At 42.8% G+C, this 20127-nt stretch overlaps 1 protein-coding gene across 3 annotated transcripts in view; it reads left to right on the top strand.

Annotated features, from left to right (window-relative positions):
• Positions 1 to 20127, top strand: part of fgf14 (fibroblast growth factor 14) — a 181843-nt gene that overhangs the window by 157689 nt on the left and 4027 nt on the right. For all 3 annotated transcript variants that reach the window (XM_077216059.1, XM_077216057.1, XM_077216058.1), the window contains exon 4: positions 15776 to 15974. In XM_077216059.1, the coding sequence (XP_077072174.1) occupies positions 15776 to 15974 (199 nt within the window). The remainder of the gene's footprint in view (positions 1 to 15775; positions 15975 to 20127) is intronic.

Genomic DNA, 20127 nt, shown 5'->3' with positions numbered 1-20127 from the left:
CATTTTTCGAATCAATCCCATGCAGCTGAAAGCCTAAAGGCAAAATCCATGTTTCTCTCTTAGGGCATTGGACTGTGTGTCATCTACATCTCTGTCAGCCTGACAGCTAGGGAATTGTGCGCCGTGTGACTGCCACAGCCCCGAGTACTGCCTTCTTGCAGTCTGTCAGCTTGTTAGAGAGACCTCACATCTCCTGGCTAGTCAATAATGACTGCTGGATTACTTCTTTAAGACCAGACTGGCCTCAATTTAAAGATCAACAGCTCTTTGGTGGCAAGTGCTGGCTCACAGGAAGTTTATCCATTGAGATCTCCCTCAAGGTCGAGCACTGTGTGGAGTTCCTAGACTGACTTGCGGCTGGGTCATTCACAGGAAACTGTGCCATTTATGCTAGAAATTTTCAGGATTTGTTTATTTTTCATTTGAAAAGGTTACTGTCGAACTTTAGGGAAATAATATTTTCTCACCTCAGAACGGACCGTAACAACCATGGACATTGAGGCAATGTTTTTCCCCAAATAACAAAAAAAAGTTTTATTTATTTATTTATTTATTAACAGTCTCTAGTGTTGTACAATTATGCTACCATTCAAAAGTTTGAGGTTGGTAATATTTTTTAAAAATGATTTTGAAAGAAGTCTCTTAAGCTCACCAAGTGCATGTATTTCACATTTATTGTTCAATTTATTGTTAAGAGGAAAATTTAATGATCAAAATACTGTAAAAATAGCAACATTGTGAAATACGATTACAATTTACAATAATTGTGTTCTATTTTAATATATTTTAAGATGTCATTTATTCTTGACATTTATATATATATATATATATATATATATATATATTTTTTGTACAGTACATGTCTTTACTGTCACTTTTGATCAATTGTATGCCCTATAGGCAAATAAACAAAATTAAATAATGATAAAGACTGTAAAAGAAACATGTCTCTGTTTCAATAATTATTTTTAAATGGGGGAACGCATTTAAAAAAAAGTGAATATATATATATATATATATATATATATATATATGTAGAACATATACATTTAAAAGTATAATTTCAATGAAAGCTAAAAAAAAAATTATATATAATCTAGGGCCCTATGAAATCCATTTCATTTTTACAAATTCCGTTACATTTCCGGTTGTTGTTTTTTTTGACTCAAAAAACATGTCTATGGTCTAGTAATTGAAATCATGAAACTTAGAATTTTTTTTTAATAAAAATTGCATGTTTGGGTCCCTATGAAATACATTTAAATTTTTTTCCTCAAAATCTGATCTATTTTGACCAAATTCTGTGTTTTCAAGTTTTCTGGATTCCATTTTAATGGTTTAATCCAATTTAAATCATTCATGTCCTCATATAGTGAGATGGCAGAGGCTGAAAACACCACAAGCGTTACATGTGCTTCAGTGTATGTGTGCTAAATGAATTACACGTGCCTCAGTGTGTGTGTGGTAAATGAAACCGCGTCCGCGGTGCAGAACATGCAGGATTTATATTTAAATAGTCTTTTTGCAGTTTAATATTCACAGACACTAGTCTATATCGTGATTTGATTGAAGTGTACTGACCTGCTTTTTATTTATTCATCAAAAATTTGACAAATTCTGTGAAATTCCGCGTTATACAGTAAAAATTTTTTTTTTAGATTCTGCGATTCTGTCCTTGTTTTCCACATCACGGAAATCATAGGGCATCAATGTGAATAAGTTAACTATCCTGTTAAATATTTCAGTAGTAAATCACAGGGACACGTGGTATTCAAATGGCACTGATTTTAGAGAATGACCCTGCTACAGTAAGGGCGTCCTCTTCAGCCCTCGGATCCAGTCTGTGCTAGTGTGAACTGGACCACAACCAGCCATTCAATTCAGTCTTGAGAGCTTTATGCATGATGCGTCCCTCAGACAAGAGTGGCATAAATACTGCAGTCACTGAGTATATCTTACGACATATTCTCAACTTAGAAATGATTTGTTTGTTTTTACCTATACTTTAGTTGATTTTGGATTTTTGATCCTCTCATCTGGTTTGCATTTAGGATTTAGGACCTACAGTACAGAATTTGCAGTTTCTGAGTAAACACACAGGAGATGTAGCTGAGACACTTAAAGTGCACTCAAAATCTAGGGACATTGCCTTTCATAGAGCTGGTGTTAAAAATCTACCAAACAGCCGAAAGGTCACTCTCTTCAGGGAGGCTGGACTGAGAGTTTTAAGTGCTTGCGGTTAGACTGCTCTTCAAAAGGCAATGGGCTCTTAGCTATTCATCATGGAAAAAAGTCACTTCATAATCAACAGAGAGGAATGACAGTGAAAAAGGATTAATAGTAGCACTTTAAAAAAGATGTGTTTGAATTGGTAATCTGTGGCATGTTCAGCAGTGTAAGTCACTGGATATCCAGACTGGCTTCAACAGGCTTGATATTATGCCAAAGAGCTTGCAAATGTAGAATAATATGCACATATGAATATTATTAGGGCAGAAATGAATGGTGTGAATGCAGATGTCTGCCACTGAAGAGCGTGAACCGTAACACATAAAGTGCCGTGGTTAAGGCTCCACCCTCATCTCCAATTTGAACAGGAACAAATACGTTTCTCTGATATGCCTCCTTTTGTTTGGACTACGTTTTAGACAGATTACATGTGCACAAAACCGTCAACAAGCCTTTTGCGGCCCTATCCTATCATTCCTCATATCAAGTCAAAAGATGCACACGTTGCCAAGAGGCTCATCAGAGCCTGCCGGTATAATACATATTTATGTACCATCCATATTTAACAGCATCCTTAGTGTTTGGCTGGTTGAGGAAATTCAGTGAAGATCACATTATACGATTCTCTTTTGATGTTTCAACATGAAGAGAGATGTGAGGGAAGCTCAGTCTCTTCAATATTAAAAGACTTAATTCAAACGTTAACCTTAAACAATTTAAACATTTTCTGTTAGTGAGAAATCTTTGGCAGCCCAGCACGTTTTTTGCAGGTCTCGCTCGCTTTCTCGTGTTCTGTCTCCCCTTGTTTATTTTGTTTTTGTATTCCTAGTTCAGCCCAGACTCCCTTAACCTTTCTTTTCTCTCACTTCTGTATTTTCACTTCTTCACTTTCCCTCTCTTTCCCCCATCCCCCCGTCTCTGTCTGCTCTCAGAGAGGGATGAGGTTGATTATCTGTGTCTAAAGTAAACTGCCCTTTCTGGCACCAGCCAAGGTCAATTACGGCCACACATTCAAAGCAGTATGAACGTAAGTGGTGAAACACAGGTGCAATAGCTGGGCTGTTTCTTCCAAGCAGCTTTTCTAACCCTTTCCATTATTAAGATCCATATCCATATCGTTTCAACTTACATTTTTCAGTCATTTCATTGTTTTGGAATTTTAAAATAAAGTAAATACACGTTCCAGCCAAAATAAATATAACACAATAATCGCTGATTGGATTTAAATATGCAAATGCTTAAGACTCTATGACTGGATCATTATTGCTGTGATTATTATGTTTCTAGCATGTTATATGTTTGGCAACAGTTCTTCTTACCCTAATTCATACTTTGCACATGACGTCACAAGTGCTGGCTGGCGGGTAAGAACGTCGTTGTCTAGCAAGGAAACCCAGTAAACTAATCAAGGATCTTGCCAGGACGTCGCCAGTTTTAATATACAAAAGTTGGTGTTTTGAGCTGTAAACGACATGCCAGATAGTTGGTGTACAATTTGATGCACTATTATTCAGCATAATCGGGTTAAGACCGTGCATGTAAACTCAGTCATTCCCTTAAAGTGAAAGTAGAAACGGACTGAGCTTTCAGCATCTGTCGCTGCATTAACGCCGCGTTCTCTCAGAGACGACGATGGATATAACGGTATAGCGAATATCACTAAAATGATATAGACCTCGCTCGGGATCGTTTCGTCATTTTAGTGATTTTATTAATATTTATTAATATTATTGTTTTTAGTGTTATTAGTATCATTAAACGTTTTGTTAATGTGCTATGGAAACAAAATAGCCTCACTATATAATTGATTGTAGGCTAGTATTGTAAATTTGCCGTTTTTTCAGCGTTTGTTGCCCGCCAGGTATCCATGGTAGTCACGTGACTGCAAAGTATGAATTGATGGAGTGTGTAGCTTTTCATTTCTTAAACAACCATGTTGGAATCATGGCCATATTCCAGGATGAAAATGTCAAGAAGAATAATTTTCGCAGATGAATTGGCACCTGCATTATCAATACAAGATATTGACCAAAAATGTATGCACCTCTTGCACCAATTGATGGAAATAACATCCTATGTATTTCCATGATGTGTCTTCCTACATGGTTGTTTAACAAATGAATAGCATTTAGGGTTAAAAGAACTGTTGCCAAACAAATAACATGTTAGAAACATAATAATCAGAGCAATAATGATCCAATTGTAGATTCTTAAGCATTTGATTTTTTTAAATACAAACAGCGACTTTTGTCTTTTTTTGTGGGGGGGGTGCAGTTTATAAGAAGCATTTGTACATTCGTAGGAGATTGGTTGTTCTATGATAGCCTGGTGAAATACCAAAGGAGATATATTTATGTTACAGTCTTTAATTACTTGATAGTAATTAAGTTCTCAACATGCTCCTACTGAGATCACCAACTCTTTCATAATGCATTGTTTCACACATTGACTCTTGAAACACTAACAAAAGACTTCATGTATTTGCATATTCGAACACTAAAAATACTGATGTCTCCCTTCAAAAAAATAAAAAGGAAAGAAAGGCAAAAAAAAACTTAATTGCTAGGCAGGAGCCTTTCAAGCGTTACCATGGTTACGCGATAGAAAGGTATGTGCTGTTTTAATAGCAGGCTGTGAAATGGAAGAGCTGTCAAGACAAGAGCATCAGGCAGAAGGCGGTTAAAAGCATGGATTGCCTCTTCCTCATACTGTTTGCTGCCAGAGATCAAAGTTAGAACGTGTGGCACATATCACCTGTCTAATTTGTTGGCTAGGATGCAAAATTAGATAAAGCTTTCATTGTATAGCCCGCCAGCTCTCTTTGTGCCGGCCCATGGGAGACGTTTGCAGTCAAAAATCAAGTTTAGCAAGAAAGGGAGGCTCAGCCTGCTCAAAAATGTGTTCTAAATAAATACATCACTAAACCGGTAAAATTAACTGTTGCTTTAATCATTTTTGTGTATAAATCGGTATACAATGCATACAAGTTATTTTTATGTGCACTAGCCTTGTTTGTTTCTGGCTAAAATGCAACCGCCTTCCATATAAGATAACCAATCATTATCAGTTCGAACCTTTCAAACCAATTAGCTCTCAGTATCCCTGAAGTGTGTCTAAAGTCTGCTTGTGGTTAACACAACCAGTGGAGAGAGAGACAAAAACAAGAATTAAATAAATAACAGATTTTGAGAGACTTCAAATTAATCTGAATTCCAGTCCGCATTATTAAAGGATGTTAAAACAACTGAATAGCTGTTTCTCAATGTCAAGGAAGGATCCTCGGAAGCCGGAATTTCGAGGATTCTACGTCATCGACATCGGTCGAAGGACTGTTCCAATGTCGAGGATCCTCAGAATTTCAACCAAGGACTGAGTTCTTCGTTCTGAAAATATCCCATACACAGGAAAGGATGCATATGTGTAGCCTTCACGCTCTCAAATCACCCACAATCCTATGCGCGCAGCTTTGCTATCTTGTTCAAAAAATAAAAAATGTCGGACGTTAGCGGAGTCGGAGCAATAATGGGGCAATATGCTTTCAAATGTAATATTTACGTTACCATACATTTGTTATAACCGTACATATAAGTAAAGTTTAACGTTTAAATGCCAGTACAAAATACTACCGTATTGATATTACAAATTATACAAATTATACAAATATATACAAATTACGTTATTGATGGCTAACTGAACCGGACCTGTAATTTAACAATTGTTAGCTTGGTTGCCGTCACCGGCATTTCTTTTATAAATAACTAGTTAAGTTGTACAAAGTAATTTAACATGGTTAGCAGAAGAGAATTCTTTTAAAAGCATTTAAAATCGTACTGACCCCAAACTTCTGAACGGTAGTGTACATCATCACAACTTTTTGATCTTTTTGAATTTTTGCAGCACCAAAAGTGGACCTTTTCACTGACGTAATGATGCAATGACGTACACTTGCTAGCCTGTTCCATTTACGTGTTCTCCGAATGCTAAAGAGGAGCCTCGCCTAGCCTCTGAAGGAAATTACTTCGAAGGACCAGTCCTGCCAAGGAAGTATCCTTGAGATTGAGAAACAACTAATGACTACACATCTCTAATTTTGCATATTAATTATTAGAATAGTTTTTTTATATAAAGAAATGTATTAACTAAACTGGATTCATTTGTGGTTTGTTGTGTTTAATTTTCTGCAAGCAGTCTGTGTCCTCTTTCTATATCTTTTATTTATTCATATTTATTTTAAATACATTATTAAGTTCAGTCAGTTACACTCTTTAAAAACTTAACTTAAAAACTTTTACTATGATTTACTTCATTTTTTTGGTGAAACATTTTTACACTTAAAAATATTGATTAAATGTTAAAGCAATGAAATCAATTACATACACTGTATAAACTGATTAAATGTAAACAAATTAAGTAGATCTGAGTAACTGCATTTGGTATATTAACAAATAAAACTGAGTATAAATAATTGGGAAAAACATCTAAAACCAATATTTATGAGTAATATTAACTGTTTTTATTTATGAGTAATATTAACTGTTTTTATTTATGAGTAATATTAACGTCCTGGTTGCGTATGCAACCCACCGTTCCCTGAAGGAGGGAACGGAGGACGTAGTCGACGGTCGACTGAAATGGGATCACGCCAGGAAGCCTATTGTCTTCGAGTATTATTGAACGAGCCAATACACATTGGCGTGAGAAATCTGCATCTCACACTCCGCCCGCAGCGCGGGTATAAATACGGAAGTAGATGCACGCACCATTTGCTTTTCGCTGAGGAGCCGAGCGTAACTCTGAGTCAGCGGTGGTCCAGCGGTAGTGGCAAGGGGACTACCCCCTTTCAGTCGATAACGTCAGACGTAGTCGACGGTCGACTGAAATGGGATCACCCTTTGAACACCCCACTAACGCTGCCACCTTCCAGTGCCTAGACAAAAGCCTTCTGATCCTCCCGACGTTTTAGCGGAAAAGGACAGGGCTTAGGCCAGGAAGTCGCTACTGTTCCACAAGACCCACTCAGTTAGACTTGGTAACACTGAGAAAGCGTGCCCAACATCGGAAGGAAGGGACGCTGCGGAAGCCCAACCAACCCCGAAAAAAGGGGGGGGGGGATATGCATATGAACTGGGCGGAGGACCGGGCAGTATAACATATGGAATATCACTCGGGTGGCTCCAGCCTAGAGAGGGGGGAGACAACACCGATTTACAGTGACTCTGCCAAGGGAAAGACACAGGCTCACCTTGGGGAGCCGTATCGTTGAAGAATACACATATGGGGTCGCCGTATGGACCGCAACATATGGACCCAGCCTAACACGGGTTCCACACTGCATACGAGTGGTAGGCGTAACACCGGACGTTCCGCCACGTCCGACGTTGGAGGGGTGAGGAGGAGCTCAACAGGTTCCGGATAAGGGAATTCAACTGGAGCAAAATGGCGCACGTATCCGGTCCGTAGGAGAAGAGAGCACACGGGAAGCAACCGGTTCGACACGTAGGCTATAGAATCTAGCAAACGTATTAGGTGTCGCCCAGCCCGCAGCTCTACAGACATCTGTCAGCGAGGCACCCTGTGCCAACGCCCAAGAAGCGGCAACACTCCTTGTGGAGTGAGCTTGCAGTCCGGGGGGACAAGGTTCACCTTGGGACTCATACGCCAAGATGATGGCATCAACTGTGGAGACATGAAAGTACGCGTCCTTCAGGTCTATCGCTGCAAACCAATCTTGGGGACGGACACATTGGAAGATGCGTTTCTGCGTTAGCATTCTGAACGGGAGCTTGTGGAGGGCCCGGTTCAGGACTCGCAGGTCCAAGATTGGTCGTAACCCACCAACTTTCTTGGGTATAATGAAGTACGGGCTGTAAAAGTCAGTCTTCATATCGGCTACAGACACCGGCTCTATCGGGTCCTTCGCCAGCAGGACAGCGATCTCCGCGCGCATGACAGGAGCAGATTTGCTCGACACCGAAGTGTGGCGAATGCCACTGTACCTGGGCGGACTCCGGCGGAACTGAATCGTGTAGCCGAGCCTGATGGTACGGAGGAGCCAGCTGGACGGATTGGAGAGCACTTTCCAGGCCTCGACGAACCGGACCAGGGGGACCAGAGGCACCACAGGCATACCCGGGGTGGGGCAGTGAGGTGGAGGACAGGGACCCGGCTCGGAAGGCCCGTGGGCGGCCCGAAGCGGGGTCTGAGTGAGCCGTGCTGCACTTACCTGACTCCACGGGGCAACAGAGGATGGGTGAGAAGGCTGATGACCGGGTCCTCGAACGCATCGTGTTGCCGGCTGGCGAACAAGAGGGGGCTGGGGGGAGCAAGGCTGTTCCACAGGGTCGCAAACCGCCAGCCTCGCCCTCTTGGGACCCAGGGACGGAGAAATTCGCTCTTTCGACAATTTGGGTACCACTGGACTCCGGAGAGCCAATGGTGGAACGGTAACCATCTGAAGAGCTAGTCCCCCCATCCCTGGGTGGCCTGTCTCAGGAATGCTTCTGACACCCGCCCCCTGGCTGGGCAGTGACTGAGACAGACCGGGCGGCCTGCGTGCTGCTGGTTCTACGCTGGGGCCTGGGTGAAGGCTGTTGCGGAGACCCCGCGGAACCGCAGGTAGCGGCAGGGGGACGCCCTCGGCGACGAACAGGCGGAGGGACTATCACCGGCGGCAGGGTGGAGGCAACAGCGGGCCGCCGGGATAGGGTGTGTCGGGGAGCCTCCGTCCGAACCTGGGTGGCAGAGAACTGTTGGGCGCAGCTCTCCGCCACGTCGCCGAACAACCCAACCTGGGAAATTGGGGAGTCCAGGAACCGAACCTTGTCCGCATCCGCCATCTCAACCAGGCTGAGCCAACGATGGCGTTCCTGGACCACCAAGGTGGACATCGCTAGACCGACCGCACATGCCGCGACACTCGTACCCCGGAGGGCGTACTTGCCCGCAAGCTCTGTAAGCTCTGACCGCCAATCCTGACGCGAATTCACAGGCCCGCGAGGGGAAACAAGGATCCCCCATCCAGGATGCAGCGGCCATTGGACATAAGTGAGTCGCAACAGACCGCTCCACTGGAGGGATAGCCTCATAACCCTTCACCACTCCTCCGACAAGGGTAGTGAGGGAGGAAGAACTACTTAAGTCGTTTTCAGCAGTAAAAGGTGCCGTCCACGACCAAGTAAGCTCTTCATGCACTTCGGGAAAGAAGGGCACTGGGGCGGCGGGCTGAGAACCAGCACGGCCCGCCCCGAGATACCAATCATCCAACCGAGACTGAACAGGACACGGTGGACGGTTCACACTCGAGCCCGACAGCCTCGGCGGCCCGTTTCAGCATAGCTGACAATTCTGGATCCGGCTCGGGCAACATTGAACTCCCAGAGGGAGACCACGCAGCCGAGTCTTCATCTCCAGAAGTCAGCTCACCCTCAGATGCTGCAATCGACGTCCTGTCCTCCAGGGGAGCCCCGAGTGAAACCGCTGGCCGACCCATTACAGATGGACAAGCGGACAACACCGGAGGCTCCAATGGCAGCAGTGGAAGGGAGGGGTGAGGAGCCCACAGGGAATGGTTACCGGGCGGGACGTCCAACACTACCCTCCGGTCACCCATCCCACACAGCACCCGTGCAGGGTGGGGCGTGGTAATGGGGACTCGCTCTCCGCGAACGAAGGCGAGTCTCGCCCTCAACACTGCGACAGTCATGTTCCCACAGTGAAAACATCAGCTGTCCACAAAACCTCTCTCAGCGTGCTGTAAGGCCAAACACGTGATACAACAATTGTGACCATCAGAGAGAGACAGGGAACGACCGCACCCAGAAACGCACGGGCGGAATGACATCTTGAAAAAGACGCAAACGCACCCGTGTTGCTCTTTTAGGAAGTGAAAAACTCTCACCAATGACGGAGCACACAGGGGAATGACCGCGGCAACTCTAACACAGGAATGGTGCACCCTGTGTCAGTGATGCACTCACTTTCTCGCCCTCAACCGACCGTCAGACAAACAAACACAAACAGAAACTTGGTTGCTGTGAGAACAGCAGTTGAGAGCTTGGAGCTCGCGATCACCACTGCACTCGCGCTGCAAACACCGACACCAGGAGAGACTTCCCAAAGAAGCGCCGACACACTCGCTCGTTGTACAACAACACTCTTCAGATCCAGACATGAAGCTCGGCTCCGAAGCGAAAGGCAAATGGTGCGTGCATCTACTTCCGTATTTATACCCGCGCTGCGGGGCGGAGTGTGAGATGCAGATCTCGCACGCCAATGTGTATTGGCTCGTTCAATAATACTCAAAGACAATAGGCTCCCTGGCGTGATCCCATTTCAGATCTTATCGACTGAAAGGGAACTGTTTTTATTTATGAGTAATATTAACTGTTTTTATTTATGAGTAATATTAACTGTTTTTATTTATGAGTAATATTAACTTTTTTATTTACTCTAAACCTTTGTAAAATATTCCATACTGCAACCACCGGTGTACGTGACATTGGCCTTTATTATCGATGAGTACAGCAATACAGCATATTTTATACTGTTTTAACATGTATACAATATTGCCTACTGTAACAAGGTTAGATGTTATGGGAAGAAGGAGGCGAAAACCGGCGAACATATAAAGACTTTAATGACATAAAATAAAACAAATACAAAATGAAAGTAAAAGATAGCAGCCCCGCACGGACGACTGCTGTCACATATAATAAAACACCAACAAAACAAAACACAGGTTAAGGCCTGTTCCTCTCTCGATCTCCACTGTCTCCGCTCCTTTCACTCATATCCGAAAGATGCTGCGACGCGACTGACTCCATCACCTGCCAATAAACAAACATTGCACAGTTCTTTTTAATCTTTTTATCATCCAAATTATTTATATTCATTATCTTTAGGAATAATGTTTTATGCAAGGCGTTTCAGACATGTGCGACACTCGTTTAGGTGTCACAACAACTGTATGTTGTTTTGCATTAAATAAAACGATTTAAAGTACTCTACAAATACTAAATTATTTTAGTGAGTTTGTTTTTTAATATAACTGTACATTTTAAAATGAACTGTTGGATTTTTAGTCAATTATTTTGGTATGTTCAACTCAAACCATCAAGTAAATGATATTCAGAGATTGTATTAAGTTAATAAAGTTAATTATTACTGTGATATTTACTAAGCCACTGAATTTTTTTAAGAGTAAGTTTAGTGTAGCTTTTATCATACTCAAGACTTCTAAGACTGACAACAAAGAATGACAGGCTTTGTTTCAAGACAAGTCTGTGAATCAGAGATTTTGTAGATTCTCTACATCGAAATAATCAATTTCAAAAGGAAAGTTGCTAAGTTACTAAGATGAAACAAAATTTGAAAGACATGTTCTAAACAGTGTAATCACCATTACAAATATATACACACATTTTACTTTTTTAGTTTATGAGCATCATTAAGAAGTGACTAATTATATTCTGGTCTTGATGATTCTTCTCTATCTTATAAAAATGTACTTTACATTTGCATTGTTTCTTTTTGGCAATAGGAGCATGCTTAGTTTTGGCAAAATAAATGCAACATTTATTGTTTAATGTATACATATATGTTTTAAGAAACTGTGAATAATTGTCAGTTTTTATTTATTTATTCAATAATAAAAATTGATTGTTAAATATTGACACTCTATGAGAAAAATAAAACCTTTAAGACTTTGAAGACATGTTGCTCCATTTGAGAAGTTATGTTAAAGGGAGTAAGGCCAAACTGGCGAATTAGTTTGCTGTTGTTGTCAGATGTGGTTAACATTTTGTAGTGTCCACTATTGCTAACTAATTTAACCTTACAGTAAACATTTATATAATTGTCTTTGGTCATTTCTGTTGAATGAAGCACATTGCACACATTTTTTAAGCCTTACTTGTGCATTCTGAATTAAAGGCACACTCGACTAAGCTCTTTTGTGTAATAAAAGTGGCTTATAAAATGACAACAATTGAACTTTCACTTTTCAATATGCCTGAAAGCACGTCTTTGGCAAGGTTTGATCACCAGTTGGTAGGATCTGGTTTGTGTTAAAGCCCTTGGTTAGCATGCAGTCAATGAAGTCAGCTGTTAGTGTTTAATCAAGGGTGCAAGAGAGCCCTCCAAAACACATCCGAGTTCAACTCCCTTACATAATGCAATTTACTCCCATTTGTTCTGCAATTGCATCTGACTAACATGCCACTTAGTTCCTGTCTCCACTTCTTTTCTAACCAAGTAAGGTAGTTGAGAAGAAACAATTTAGCACGGAAATAACAGGCAAGAATGAGCTCTGTGGAAATGACTTTCTTTTAGCTAAAAAAAAAAAAAAAACACACACACACACACACAAAAACAATAGTTTTCAAAAACGTAGATGTCACGTTAGGGTGGCTGCAATGAGCACACACACAACATTGGAGAATAAACAAAGTCTTTATTTCACAATCTAATAATGAACACACAGGAGAATCACAGAAAAACAACCACTTCCAACATCTACAATACCAGAAAAGGAACAAACAGAACTCAGGGTTTAAAGACACAGGGAGAGATAATTAAAAGAACTAGGAACAGGTGTGGGATTAATTAACAATCAACGAAACTAAATAGGGACACAGAACACAGTGAAAATGAAACCAAAACAGAACATACGTGTTACAGTAGCACCTATGTATAATATTTTTAAGAACAATTCTATTGATGGTTATTTAATCTTTTAAAAAGAGACTAGGAGGAGGTTGTACTAGTTTTAACTTTCATCATAATGTATTATGGGGATTTCTATTTGTGATTAACTGACCTTAAAATATGAGATGTATAATCTCATATTCATCAGTGTTATTTTCACAAGGAAGAATTTAGGAAGTGTTTTACTGTAAAATCTTTATTTGCCAATTAGAAGAGTCTTTTAGAAGATATGCAAATTTATGCATTTAGATCTTGCTTTCTTATTCAGATGTGAGGTCTTTAATGCGCAGTTTAATGAGTGTTAATGGAACTTGTAGGTTTACAAATGATAGTTTTGGTGCTATTTACCAATAGAGAGAAGTGCTCCTTGGATTATTGAAGTGGTGAAGATATTGAATCGACATAGCAAGCCTGGAAGTTTTAATCAATGCAAAAATTTGCAGGGTAATGCAACATACACACTGTATTTACAGATGGCACCAAATAATGGATCATACAGAGGAGATGAATGGTCAGGATGAATGGTCAGTCAGGATGATATATGAGTCAACATCTGTTAAGGGGTAATTTAATGTAACAAATAATTAAAAAGTTTTAAGCAGTTTTAAAGTTTTAACTTCGATAATTGCCGTAATTTTTTAAACAACTTAGAAGATAATGATTAAACTACATTTTATAAAAATCACTTGTCAAGTTTATAATATATATTACATCAGCATATGAGAGTCAAATTGGACAACTACAGGGACTCATCTCAAGATAAATCATTTAACAGTTCATCTATTGCCAAAATTATGCAAAAATGATCAGTCAAGAACAGACAATTATTGAAAATATTAAAATCAAGAATGTCAGATTCAGAATGCATAGTATAAACTACCGTGTATTGTGCACGTTATTTTTTGACAGACATCGATGTTGTGATATTCAAACAATGTGGATTTCAAAACAGATAGATCGTATGGTAATAATTATTTATTTCTTAGCCGGCAAGTATTCAGTGAAGTGAGTGATGCCCATAAGTGTGTTATGTCGATGTTTGTATTTCTAATATTCCAACCGACGGTCAAACAAATTTTTTACGGATGTTGTAATGTGCAAGAGGGGTTAATTATGTTTCATTTTTGTGTAATTAAAAAGTGCTGGAGAAAGCATTCAAAATGCTTTTTGTGAAGATCATTAGACTTATTTTACGAAATTAAGTTTATTTCGTGGCTTAAATAAATTACATGTTACTCAGGTGATGTAACACTAAAGATGTTACATTCAGCTGTCGCAAATTCGTTGACTTTTGAAAATCAAGTGTTTTGTTTTGTTTGTTTTTTACCATGAAAGGAGTGGTTTTGATGCACCAGTTATTTCAAACAAATGGACTGAATCATTATTGGAATGTGCAAAGCCACTCTACTGAATTACAACTTCAAATACCTTCATTCTTAAAGACCTTTGCATCACAACACCATTTGACAGCTTTGCTGTTTGTTTTTACTTTCTTGTATTGAATAATTTGATGCAGTTTTATGTTCTGGATAAGGAGGTGTGAGATATTTATGAAAAAAAGGAATTTTAATCAGATTCGTGGCTTAAGTTTCTAGAGAGAGAGAGAGAGAGAGAGAGAGAGAGAGATAGAGAGAGAGAGAGAGAGAGAGAGAGAGAGAGAGAGAGAGAGAGAGAGAGAGAGAGAGAGAGAGAGAGAGAGAGAGAGAGAGAAAAAATTTTCCTTTAAACTTCTCGTTTTGAGAAATTATTTTTATATTCAATATTTACAGATAATGTTTAGTGCTTCTGCTAGATTCACAGTCTGGCATCCTAAACTTTTCAAATGAACTACAAAATAAAATTTTGTGGAGGCAAATGAAGTGTGAGATGACAGTATGCCCATAATTTACTTAGTACGTTTTCTCAAATGCTCTGATGGGTGGAATCAGTTGTAGTGAAAAGATGGCAAAGAAGAGGTTGGAATGCCGTTGCTAAAGTGTAGATTGTGCAATTGGTATGGATATTTGAACAAAATAATAGACTTAGCCTGGCTGAGCATGGCACCTGGAGTTAAGGTGAAAGTAGAGATTAATTTGTCATAAGCGAATATCACATTTGGTCTTGGGGCCAATTATTTTGTCTGTATGCTCATTCAGGTATCAGCAGAGAGACCTGCAGTGTCTGCCTACAAATTAGACCTCAGGCATATCATTATACATACAGAGAGAGTAATAGGACAATGTACAGAAATTAATGTTATTCTGGGAAGTCTGTATTCTGTTGATTACACAAACTAAAACTTCACAAACTGATTCATTGTCTGTTCAATTATCTGTATTAACATATTTATAGATGTTATTCAGAGTGGCCGCCATATTTAATGCACGAATGGAAACAAGGATGTGAGGGATAGAAGTACAATCCGTTCTATATGTCGTATAGCTGTTGTGATTTCCCTCTCTGCCAAAATAAATATGGAACTTAATGTGTCTTAAATCTGAATGTTAGAAATTAGGGTTTCCCAACTTTTTGTTTGCAAACCCTTAGGGAATTTTTAATGGAAGTGCAGGGGGTGTAGAGATGAGATAGAAATGACAATGCTATATTTATATATATTATTATTATTATTTAGAAATATTATATATATTTTTTTATTAAATATTACCAAGTCAAACTAATAAAAAAAACATTATTCAAATTATATATGATTATTTGTGATATCAACTTGTGAGGATTTGTGTATTGGTACGTCAGGTTCATGGGGTTCAGCAGATAAAAGACAAAATTGTCTTTTCTAAATCCCACACAAAATTTCCCACAGCTCTCGTGTGACTCCGTTCTTTTTCGTCTCTCTTTCTTGCAGGAACTGTTTACGCCGGAATGCAAGTTTAAAGAGTCTGTGTTTGAAAACTACTATGTGATCTACTCATCCATGCTGTATAGGCAGCAGGAGTCGGGGAGAGCATGGTTCCTTGGCTTGAATAAAGATGGCCAGGCCATGAAGGGGAACCGGGTGAAGAAAACTAAACCAGCTGCTCACTTCCTGCCCAAGCCATTAGAAGGTAAAGCATGCTCTGAAAGCCTCAAGAGAACGGTTAACATCCAGGTCACTGTGACACTAGCAGAATGGTAATGAAGAGCATGAGTCCCTGAGAGATATGTTTTTGCCTGATGCCTTTTTACAGTTTTTTTCTCAACTGGTTTAACACATTTCTTCAAACTAAGGTCAAGGTTTTCAAACACAGGCATCTGAAAGCGGAAATAAAAACGCACACACAAAATCTCCAACTTATGCTTCAAGCTTTCAATATAATATGCCATATAATATGCGTGCCAGGTGTGAATTGAACATGTACACCGCTATGCCGTCCGAGTCGGGTCCCTGCATTCCACCGCGCTGCCCCACCATGGGTACGTCTGTGGTGCCATTGGTCCCGCTTGCGCGGTGTCTGGGAGCCTGGCTAGCGCTTCCCAGCCCGTCTCGCTGGCTCATCCGTACTATCAGACTCGGCTATGCGATTCAGTTCACCTGCTGTCCCCCTGTGTTCAAGGGCATTCTGTTCACCTTTGTTCTGGCGGACAGTGTCCCTGTGCTCAGAGCAGAGATCACAGTCCTACTGGCGAAGGATGCGATCGAGCCGGTCCCTCCAGCCGATATGAAGACCGGCTTCTACAGCCCATACTTCATTGTATCTATGAATGGCGGTGGGTTACGACCAATCTTGGACTTGCGCGTCCTGAACCGGTCCCTTCACAGGCTGCCGTTCAAGATGTTTATGCAGAAACGCATTTTCGAATGCATCCGTCCCCAAGATTGGTTTGCAGTGATCTACCTGAAGGACGCGTACTTTCATGTCTCGATTCTCTCTCGACACAGACCGTTTCTTCGCTTTGCATTCGAGGGACTGGCATTTCAGTACAAAGTCTTACCCTTCGGGCTGGCCCTGTCACCCCGTGTCTTCACGAAAGTCGTGGAGCCGGCCATTGCTCCCATGTGCGAGCTTGGTGTTTGCATTCTCAACTACCTCGACGACACACAGGGACATGGTGCTCAGTCACCTCAGCCACTTAGGGCTTCGGGTCAACTGGGAAAAGAGCAAGCTTGCCCCCGGGCAGAGGATCTCTTTTCTCGGTATGGAGTTGGACTCGGTCAACATGACAGCGTGCCTCACCGAGGCCGCATCCAGTCAGTGTTGAACTGCGTGAGCACGCTCAGACGCAGAACGGCGGCACCACTGAAACTGTTTCAGAGGCTCCTGGGGCATATGGCATCTGCAGCCGCGGTAACGCCGCTCGGATTGCTTCATATGAGGCCGCTCCAACACCGGCTCCACGATCGAGTCCCGAGATGGGCGTGGCAGAGCGGCCAAGTCCAAGTGACTCCGCACTGTCGCCAAACTCTCAGCTTGTGGTCAGACCCTTCGTTCCTGCGGGCAGGTGTTCAGAACTAGAACAAGTGTCCAGGCACTCTGTGGTCACCACGGATGCCTCTGCCACCGGCTGGGGGGCCACGTACAACAGGCATGCAGCTTCAGGTCTGTGGACGGGGCCTAAACTGCATTGGGACATCAACTGCCTCAAGTTGTTAGCAGTACATCTTGCGCTGGGCCGCTTCAGAACGCCACTACTAGGCAAGCATGTACTGGTCCGTACGGACAGTACTGCAACCGTTGCGTTCATCAACCATCAGGGTGGTCTATGCTCCCGCCGCATGTCACAACTCGCCCACCATCGCCTCCTTTGGAGTCAGAGGCATCTGAAGTCGCTTCGTGCCGTGTATATACCGGGCCTGCTCAACCGTGCAGCCGATGAGCTCTCACGGCAGTGGGTGCTACCAGGAGAATGGCGACTCCATCCCCAGGTGGTCCAGCTGATCTTCAGGCGCTTCAGGGCCGCACAGGTAGATCTGTTTGCCGCCCCGGACACGTCTCATTACCAGTTGTTCTATTCCCTGACCAAGGGGACCCTCGGCACGGATGCTCTGGCACACAGCTGGCCCCCGGGCCTACGCAAATATGCGTTTCCCCAGTGAGCCTTCTTGCACAGACCTTGTCCAAAGTCAGGGAGGACGAGGAGCAGGTCTTGTTAGTTGCGCCGTATTGGCCCAACGGGACCTGGTTCCCAGAACTAGTGCTCCTCGCGACAGCCCCTCCCTGGCCCATCCCTCTGAGAGAGGACCTGCTCTCTCAGAGACAGGGCACCTTATGGCACCCGCGTCCAGACCTCTGGAAACTCCATGTCTGGTCCCTGAACGGGACACGGAGGTTCTAGGAGACCTACCCCCTGCGGTAGTTGACACCATTACTTCCGCTAGAGCCCCCTCTATGAGGCACTTCTATGCATTGAAGTGGAACCTGTTCGTTGACTGGTGTTCTTCTCACGAGGAGAACCCCTGCACTTGCTCGATCAGCTCGATTTTGCTCGTGCTTTCCTTCCTGCAAAATGGGTTAGAGTGAAGGCTGTCTCCCTCCACCCTTAAAGTGTATGTTGCCGCTATCGCCGCACATCACGATATAGTTGAAGGTAAGTCGCTGGGAAAGCACGACCTGATCGTCAGGTTCCTGAGGGGGGCGAGGAGACTAAATCCTCCTCGCCCGCTCTCTATACCCTCTTGGGATTTGTCTCGGGTCCTTTCGGCACTTCAGAGAACACCCTACGAGCCTCTGCAATCAGGTGAGTTAAAAATTCTGTCTAAAGTTAATAAAACAGTTCTCCTGGTTGCATTGGCTTTCATCAAGAGGCTAGGGGGCCTGCATGTATTTTCGGGCGACGAATCGTGCCTGGAATTCGGCCAGCTAACTCTCACGTGATCCTGAGACCCCGGCCCGGATACGTGCCCAAGTTTCCTTCCACTCCCTCCCTTCTGTAGAGCTGTGGGCTGGGCGACACCTAACACGTTCGCTAGGTTTTATAGCCTACGTGTTTAGCCGGTTTCTTCCTTTCTTCTTAGCCGGTAACACCGAAGTTCCCGATCTAGTGTCGGCTTGCTGCGCCACTCCCCTCCACATGGAGCGGATATGTGCGCTTTCTGCTCCAGTCGAGTTCCCCACTCAGACGAACCCTGTAGAGTTCCTCCGCACCCCTTCGGCATTCGGACGTTGCGGAGCGTCCGACGCCATGCATAGTGCTCGTATGCTTGTGTAACTTGTGCTATTCTGGGTTCCATATGTGGTGATCCCTGCGGCGATCCCATATGCATTGTTCTTCCACGGTCAGCTCCCTGCGGTGAGCCCGTGTCTTTCCCTTGGCAGAGTCCGCTCTGCCGTCACTGTCTGGTGTAGCCTCCCCCTTCTCAGGCTGGAGCAACCCCAGTGACATTCCATATGTTGCACTGCCCCTCCGGCCAGTCCATATGTGTATTCTCCACATATTACCTCCCTTCGGGCAGGATGTGGTTTCCGCAGCGTCCCTCTCCCCTAGAGATGCACGCTTTCCCAGTGTTATCCAAGAGTTCCACTGTGTGGGGTATAACGGAACAGCAGTTGAACTCCCTCTACGCAGGTATTCCGCCCCAGCCAGATGGGGGTCTGAGATTCTTCCGCAGGGCGCTGGATGTGGCAGCAACCATGGCGTTTTCCATGGGATCCCGACGTCTCGGTTACTGTTGTAATCCCGTAACGGGAGACGTTACGTCGAACGTGAGCGACTGAAAGGGAATGTCTCGGTTACTGTTGTACCCCTTGATCCCTGAAGGAGGGAACGGGAGACGTAACGTCCTGTCGTCACGGATGCTGACCATCGCTGTACGGCCATCATAATCTCGGCTCCTCAGCGAAAAACAAAGAGTGCGTGCGCCGCTTCCTGTTTATACTCACGCTGCGGGCGGGGTGCGTGACGCTTTTCACGCACGCCCAACATTCATTGGCTCGTTCTGTAGACACTCGAAGTTGATAGGGCTCCCTGAAGGGATCCCAATTATGTCTTCACGTCGACGTTACGTCTCCCGTTCCCTCCTTCAGAGAACTAGGGTTACAACAGTAACCGATAAGTTTTGCTGAATTAAATAGAACTATTCGTTTTGAAAGCACTGACTTTAGAAATGTGTAAAATAAGTTGAGAAACACTGTAATCAGCAAAAGAGGTCTTATCAGTGATGTTAGCTGTGTTCTGGGTAAAATTGAGGGTAAGAACCCTATTGATGTTCAAATGCTGTATGATTATGGTGGAACACAACAGGATATCCATATCTTTTACATTAACGTGAATCCTAAAAAG

The sequence above is a fragment of the Siphateles boraxobius genome, unplaced genomic scaffold (assembly GCF_051911475.1).
Source record: "Siphateles boraxobius isolate OS27281-9 unplaced genomic scaffold, OSU_SipBor_1 7, whole genome shotgun sequence".
NCBI lineage: Eukaryota > Metazoa > Chordata > Actinopteri > Cypriniformes > Leuciscidae > Siphateles > Siphateles boraxobius.
This window is presented reverse-complemented; position numbering and strand designations above follow the sequence as displayed.